The sequence below is a fragment of the Cyprinodon tularosa genome, unplaced genomic scaffold (genome assembly GCF_016077235.1).
Source record: "Cyprinodon tularosa strain WSP-4 unplaced genomic scaffold, ASM1607723v1 ctg214, whole genome shotgun sequence".
Classification (NCBI taxonomy): Eukaryota; Metazoa; Chordata; class Actinopteri; order Cyprinodontiformes; family Cyprinodontidae; genus Cyprinodon; species Cyprinodon tularosa.
The window spans coordinates 959,299-968,002 of NW_024038796.1; the positions used below are offsets into that span (position 1 = coordinate 959,299).

At 35.7% G+C, this 8,704-nt stretch overlaps 1 protein-coding gene across 1 annotated transcript in view; it reads left to right on the plus strand.

The window, feature by feature from the left end:
* Positions 1-8,463, plus strand: part of adrb3a (adrenoceptor beta 3a) — a 47,595-nt gene extending 39,132 nt beyond the window's left edge. The window contains exons 2-3 of the mRNA XM_038285702.1: positions 8,030-8,107; positions 8,282-8,463. Of these exons, the coding sequence (XP_038141630.1) occupies positions 8,030-8,107; positions 8,282-8,463 (260 nt within the window). The remainder of the gene's footprint in view (positions 1-8,029; positions 8,108-8,281) is intronic.
* The last annotated feature ends 241 nt before the right edge of the window (positions 8,464-8,704 follow it).

Sequence of the window (8,704 nt, forward strand, 5' to 3'; positions counted from 1 at the left end):
GAACGTAATTAACTACAAAACAAGTAGAATAGCCAAACTACAAATAAACTTATCAATGATAAGATAAAAAGGAAAACTATACCAATGTTAACCAATCTAACAGAATGTTAAGTTAACCAAACAACAACTTGTTAAAGTACACAAAAACTAAGGTACAACTAACATTAACTTAACTTTGACAAGCCCCCACTTGTCACAGGCCGGCTCAATGCCCATGACAAAAAGGAGGGGACACCAAACGATTTAGGCCAATCAATACTTTATTGTAACCAATAAATAACTCTAAATAAAACAAAGATGAGATGTGAGTATGTAAGAATGTTTAGTGTGTGCAGTGTATGAGTGGGTGAACATGAATGTGTCTGAGTGTTACTAGTGATGGGCTATCTGAAGCCAGGCTTCGAGGCTTGTACCGAGTAATAAGGGGGCGTGTCAATGAAGCCCCGCTTCGAGGCCTGTGTTGTCTTGTTGAAAACCACGTGACTGGCAACAAACGAGGCCTCGCATTGCATTGGTCACGTGACTGCTTCATTTTGCGTGTCGGTTTTCAAAATAAAAGCGCGATGAATCCTGTTGCTTCGTGGGTTGTAGTAGGTGGTTTGGTATCAGCAGAACAGTTTTCATCAGCAGTGGTTTAAATGGAGCCGTCAAAAAAGAGAAAAACCTCTAATATGTGGGAGTATTATGAGATGACAGATCACAATCACAATCTGAAACAGTGAAAAAAGTCCTATTCCTAAATAAAAATAATTAAACCTAAAATCCAGAAATTTCTATATTTTCTTTTGTTTAATCAGGAGATGCATCAGAATCACACATCAAAACCAGACTAAAAGCCATTAGAAGAGGCAAACTCTATGTGTAACTTAATATTAAGAATCAGAACTAGAACTCCTAGATGATTTTAAACAAATTCTGTCTTTAAGGAAGCAAGTTTCAAGCTCAAAGTACACAGAGTCTGCAGCAACAGTCACTCAGTTCTCAATACATTAAAGTAACACATATCTTCATTGTCTAATAAGTCCATGACATAAAAGAAAACCACTGATGGTCAAGGATTAGATTGGCTACAAATCATTTTAATCATTAAAACATGACAATTAAATAGGATTCTCCTCTTACTAAACATGAGTTTGATGAAAACTTTGTGACAATGTTGCATTTCCTAATATTTGGAAGTATGATCCAACTGAGTAACAGTTTCACCAGCAGATGTCACTAGTGAGTGATGAATGAAGCATCGAGTAATGAACTTTTTTCAACACTTTGCGTTGGAAAGCTTCATTGCTTCATGAGGCTTCACTTGCCCATCACTAAGTGTTACCAAAACCAAAAGGAACCAACCAACAAAGGAAATACCTGGAGGAGCAGAGAGAGAGAGTGTTAGTGGAGCCCAACTTATATAAGGAGCCCAAGTGGCTCCAATTAGTAATTAGACCTCTGCCTACAGGAGGAACCGCCCCTGCAGGTCAGAGGAAAGGGCCGTGACAGGAGATAAATTCAATACACAGAGGTCTGAGTAGCAAAATTGATTCACTGTACAGCAAAGCGCTTTCCTGTTTTGTGAAAGAATAAGAAGGTGTTTTTAGTTTCTCTTGTTTCTGTCAGTGTTAGCACCTCAAAAGATTATAAATTATGAGACAAAATGTTCAGTTTCTCTTACATGCCTACATAAACTCTAACAGAATCAGAGTATTCACTTGCTTAAAGACAAACAAACCCTCTCACAAACACTACTACAATCTGAATGTCTCAAACAAACACCATCAAACTAATTTACTAATTATCTTACATATATTATCAAAACTACTTTACTGCTCTCTACTACTGACTCATGCAGACCACCATCATTGTCACATTTTCCATCATACTATCTTACATTTATCAGTATTTTCATTCTTATTTGTCAAATTAAGTTAATTAGCATATTTGCTGTTGGCTACATGAAAAAAAACAACAACATTAACATAGATTTAACCATACAATAACCCAAAAGTCAAAGCAAACAATCAACCATGTTTTTTTAAGAATACTGTTATTTAATTTGAAATTAATCTTTGAATAATACTTTACTGGGCTTTTTTTTTTTTTTTTTTACAGAAACCTTTTTTTTTATATGTCTTTCTAATTCATAGTTTGAGTTCTGGTTTAGAGATTTTGTATTAGTGTTTGTCCCTCTGTGTTATATCTAGTTGCTGCTATTTTCTTTGAATTAGCACTTTAAAAGGTTTTAAAAGCAAAAAAAAAAAAAAAAAAAAGAAAGAAAGAAAGAAAAACACTGTTACACAACAATTTTTATTCTCTTTTTGTACAAGCTAAAATGTGAAAATTATGCAGCAGGAGCACCACTTAAAAAGGGAATCTGAATTTTAGATCCCAAATCTGAAGTATAGCTTAAAAATATTATACTGCTGGGATGTCTTTTGTTTCCATCTTTAGCAGTTTTTTTTTTGAAGCCATTGCAAGAACAGCTGGTAAAAGCTAGTTTTAAAATTAACTACAACAATCTACTTAAATAAAAATGCCAAGTTTAATGTTTTACAAAAATTAATGGTGTATGTAAGTGAGTTTGTAGTATATTAGTTAATGTAAATATGTAATAAAACTATTTCTATATGTAATAGAATATGTAAAGAACTTTGGTAATATATGTAAAATAGTTTAACAGTTTATGTAAGAGAGTTTGATGGTATTTGTGTGAGACATTGAGATTATAGTGGTGTTTGTGAGAGGGTTTTGTTTTCTTTATGCAGGTGAATAGTTGTGATTCTTTGAGAGTTTATTTCGGCAAAACAGCTGGCTGTTTTTTATTGAGGTACATTTATTAACAGAGTTATTCAAAGTAATTTTTTTTTTTTGCTAATAAAAGAACAAAACTAAATATCTCACACAACTTTCAATTTTTCTTTGAGTATGACCCAGATAATGACCTTTTAATAAATACATGTCTTGTGACCTGCATGTTATGATTTAGTTCATCACAAGGAAGACTGTTTAGTCGACAGTTGACCAGTAAATAGTCAACGATATGAGCCCAGCAGTTTGAGGCGTGGGTTACAGCTGCTCTATATAAACAGGAGTATCCAGGGCATGAGCTGGATCTGTCATATTTCTTAGGTTAAGTCATTTGTGAACTTGAGTGGTTGTTACCTGGGCTAAAAAGGAAAATAGTTAGAGTGAAATCTGTCTCGTGAAGAGCTATTCAGGGACTGTCAGCACTGTGACATTGACTGGTGGAGCGTCAGCGGTTATCATGAGCCCCATTTGTGAGGAAGAGTGATTTCAGCTTGAAACCCTGTTGTTAAGGAGGGACCCAAAAGCAATGGCATAGCCTTAACCCTTTTTTAACATTTTATGTCAAGTAAATCCTGACCAATTGCTGTGATTTATACACGGGTTTACAACACATGAACAAAACAAGCATGGAGAAAGAAAGGGTTTGTTAATGAGTACTTCACCCTTTTCTTCTGTCTGCTTTAGAGGAAGCTGGCATGTGCTGAACCACTGTAACTTCAACTTTAATGAAGAATACAATCAAATTAAGAATATTTTTATCAATACATGATAATTCAACAAAGATTAAACTTTATTTTTTAAATAAACTTCTTTTTTCTCTTTGCCAAACCAAAAGAAAATCAGCCTTTTTTGTTTTGCTTTTCTACTAGTAACCCATCCTAAAAATAAAAAAAGTAAAACTGTTTAAATAGCTATAGTCAATGCATGGTCTTGAATAAAACATTCCATGCTGATAAAAAACTTTTTTCTTTTAATCAGATTTGTTTGAGGTTTGTTTTTTGTTTTTGTTTTTTTTTTATTAGATGTAAGCCATTATCATCCCAATTTTATTTTATTTAATGTATTTATTTATTTATTTGAAAGGGACAGTATACAACAAAAAGCATTCCTGCAAATGCAGCTGAATTAGCCAAAAGGCTACTTTTCATCTGTTGTACCTGGATAGATCTTAAAATTGTCTACCTAAAAAGAACCCCACAACAGTAAGCATTCTACAGTGAAAAATACAAATATAAAAAGGAAAAAAAAACAGCTATAACTCCTCAAAACTGATTTAAAAATACAGAATAAGTGTTCGCTGGGAAAATAATCTCTGCTTTACCTATAGTGTATCTATAATGCATTAGTTTAAGCTTTTGAATGGAAATATTAAATGATTTCACTTTTTATTGATATTCAAATGCAACAATAAGATGTATTGCTTGAACTGGGTGATATTATCACTTTTTTTATCCTGATATCAGCTGCAGCTTTACAGCAGATAGTGGACAGCACCACGCTGCCCTGTAACACAGTGATTATCTAAACACAGCTCACATTCTCCATCTCATCACCTGGTAAGGCTCTAGGCTTTTGTGTGCATGTGTCAATGCAGAAATCCAGCCTTTCAAGCTAAGATAACAGTGAACACGGTGTGGCTATATGCAGGGGCAGAGTGTGTGATGACCACAGGGATCAGTATAACTTAGACCAAAGAACCGAGGAAAAAAGCATAATTGAAAGCTTGCATGTAGTTCTACTTTGCAAGAAGATGACTCATGTTACAAGCAAGTTCTACATGATTTGTGACTTACTGTGACATTTAGAAATGCATATAGCTTACTGAAATCTGTTCTAAATAAAAACCAACCGTGATTTGGTGAAGTCATGTAGATATTATATTAATTATATTATGCATAGCATACAGTGTCTTTCTCCAAACTATTCATATGTCTTTAATTATGTCACAGCCATAAACCTTGAGATATATTATATGGTTTTATTGGGAATATTAACATTATCTAGTAAAAATTCTATTATTCTATTATTATTATTTAAAGGGAAATGTACTTGTTGTTTTTATATGTTTTTGTTTTTATATATGAAAACTAAGTACATATATGTATAGCTCCATTTGATTAAGCAGCCTAATATTGGCTACAATTTGGTCCAACTAACAGCCATAAAGGATTTTCCTCACACTTCACAGTTGCCAAATAATTTATGTTTATCCATATCATCATATCCCCAAAATGTAAAATTTAGGTGGAGGCCTCTGTTTAACAATATATTTATATTTATATATATATATATATAGTTGGAACACACCCTCCGGTCCCGGTCGGAAATGAGCTTTCTCCGCAGGGTGGCTGGGCTCTCCCTTAGAGATAGGGTGAGGAGCTCGGTCATTCGGGAGAGGCTCAGTGTAGAGCCGGTTCTCCTCCACATCGAGAGGAGTCAGTTGAGGTGGCTCGGACATCTTCTTCGGATGCCCCCTGGACGCCTCCCTCGGGAGGTGTTCCAGGCATGTCCCACCGGGGGGAGGCCCAGGGGACGGCCCAGGACACGCTGGAGAGACTATGTCTCTCGGCTGGCCTGGGAGCGCCTAGGGCTTCCCCCAACAGAGCTGGAGGAGGTGTCTGCGGAGAGGAAAGTCTGGGAGTCTCTGCTTAGTCTGCTGCCCCCGCGACCCGGTTCCGGATAAAGCGGGAGACGACGAGTACGAGTATATATATATATATATATATATATATATATATATATATATATATATATATATATATATATATATATATATCGGTATATATATACTGTATATATATATATATATATATATATATATATATATATATATATATATATATATATATATATATATATATATATATATATATATATATATATATTTTGTAAGTCAATGGGTGTGAATACCTTTTATGGGTACAGGTTACTAAACAGTACCCAGTCTGCTTAGTAACCATAAATAGACAATAAACTCTGTCTAAGTCTAAGACAAGAGTTTTAAAAGCTATAGATAGCAGAGGTCTTATAGTTAAGATTCTTTCTGTGGCAAAAAAAAGTCTAAAAACAAAATGGCATATGTATTTTCTTTCTAAAAAAGAACACAATTCAATGGTTAAGCTTTTTATGAGAAAATAAGCAAATGCAGCAATATTAATAATGAGTTCTCCTTTCCCCCCCTTTTCCTGTAGTAGTGAATGATCCCTTGCAGCACCGTTATGACATTTTCAATGAAGGTCTGTGTGTTGACTGTGAATTTTGAGTTTTATGCATCAAATACATTTAACTCATTATGTAATGGTGCAGTAAAAGGCTGGAGCCTTAATCAAATCAATTCAAATCAGTTTCCAAAAAATAGTCATTAAATAGAAGGAGAGGAACCCAACAAATACTCTTCTGACTTTAATCAGCATTTATTTAATAATTTTTCTGAATGCAAAATAGGATTGCATGATTACAGATTTGATTGCCTCTTGTTTTTCTCGACAAAACATTTTCACCATTATCCTTTTTTTTTTTTTCCTGTCCACCAGCTGACGCATGTACATGCTTCATCCTGAGCACAATCAGAGACCATAACATGAGCTGTGCAATCGGATCATTCTCTCTGGCTGGTAGCACCTCCTGTGGCTTTTGATCAAGACTCTAAAATTCTTCTGACTAGAGCTTTTCTGAAGCAAATAACCCCTAAAATGTTAAACCTTTCGCCTAAATTTAAACATTTTTACTTTACAGTTCACTGTAGGGTTAGCTATTGTTGTGTATATGCTGCTAAACTGTTAAAACTGCAGGAAAAGCATTACGCTAAAGCTACTCTGGTTACTTAAGCAGAGCTATGTGTTGTAGTACATGTAATAATGATGAAGTTTTAAATGTCCAAGTCAATATTTGTAAAATATGTAAAAAGTAAATATAGATTAATGTTTCATGATTATGAATGTAACCCCCTGTACACTACACGACTCACAACGCACGATCAGGCTTAAAGTCGGCCCGATCGAAAGATTATCGCACGACTGAAAAATCGCCCGGAAAATCGCACATTGTACACCCGGCTTAAGAGTTCCGCATCATAAAGTCCCACTTCCTGCGCTGTGAATGGAGTAAACTGAAGTTTACTAAAATAATGCTATAAAAAAGTAGAGTATCAATATTTTCAATGAAGCTATTTCATTAACTACGGTACCTCACAGCTGTTGAATCAGGGGTTGTACTTAATGATATTACATACATTGCATTTTTATTCTCTATATTTTTGTTTAAAATAGTAAAAACTGTTTAAAATCAGAACACAAATGATTGTTCATGTCTGGTTGAATATGTAAAAAGGCAAGAAATATTATAATCAGAGCATTTATATTCTGTCCTGAATATGTAGGATAAGTGAAATGAAAATGTACCTTGTTTTAACCATGGATGTAGGTTTGGAGTCTCATAGAACTGAGTCTCTTTTGACCAAAATAGAAAGCAATGAGAAGGAGGAAATTTCTTCAGTATATTTAGCACAATATTTGCTGAGAGCATTCAGAAAGACTACAGATGGCTCCAGTAGCTCCCGTTATTGACCGCCTGGTAATTAAATCACAGTATGTGTGAATGGAGAATAACTTGATAAAGCGGGTGGGTGGTCTTAAACTCTTGAGCCTCGCAGAAACCAGCTCTTCTCATTCCTCTACAATCTGTACACCTACACATGCAGTCCAACTCGGAGCCCTGTTATACATATGCAGAATTGCTCCGATGACTCTGCAGTTTATAAATCTGTCATTTCTGGACAGGGGTAAAAATATTAAAATTATTCAAATGCCCCTGTCACCATGACTAATGTAAATCTTGGCTTAAATTAGGTTTTCCTCTGTTAATATTTTTTGTTTTCTTTCAGGATGAATTTTAAGAAAATAATTGGAAGGAATACAAAATTTAGGTGAAGAAAGTATTTGCCACACATTTCACTCAGGTTGGAACAAAAAAGATGGATTATACAGTACTGGCAATCAGTAATTTGACTAAAAGCTTTTAGCATATTGTTGATAATATAAAGTTGTTTAATGGAAAATACATATATACTCATTCAAATAATGTTTAATTGCTAATTTTTGTATAGGCTTAGGCTGCTGAAATAGGGGCAACTTTTCAATATTCTGCTTCATTCTATCTCTGGTCTGCCATTCTGCAGTATTTGTTAGATCAACCACTAACTTTATGCCCTCTCTGCCTTTTCTCATTATTGTAGCTTCATCTGGTCTGTACTTGTTTGGTTGTGACACCACCTTGCTCAGCACCACCAATTTCCTGGGGGTGCACATCACAGACAACCTCACCTGGACTGTAAACACCACCTCACTGGTCAAAAGGGCACAAAAGTGCCATGAAGAGGATGAGGAGAGCCCACCTGCCCCCATCCTCACAGCCTTCTACAGAAGCACCACAGAGAGGGTTCTGACCAGCTGTCTCACTGTGTGGTGTGGAGGCTGCATCGCCTCAGACTGGAAGAACGTGAGAACAGCGGTGAGGACAGCAGAGAGGATCATCGGGGCTCCTCTTCCCTCCATTAAGGACGTTTCATCCCGGCACTGCATGTCCCAAGCATGTGACATCATCAGTGACCCCTCACACCCCAACCATCGACTGTTCTCCATCTGGCTGCAGATCCAACAGGTTCTGTAACAGATTTGCCCCACTCACATTAGACTATTGAACTCTAAACTGGACTCTGCAACACACACGCAACAATTTCTTCCTCACCAACGTGGCTGAATTTTTATAATCCTTTTAAATAGAACACAAATGAATGTTCTACTGCATTTTGCACTATATTTACAGTATGCCACGACGTAGTGCACTGATCTGAAAATCAACCTCAGACGCAACGCACACAGTGGCGAGGGTTTGATCCGTCAGATGGAGT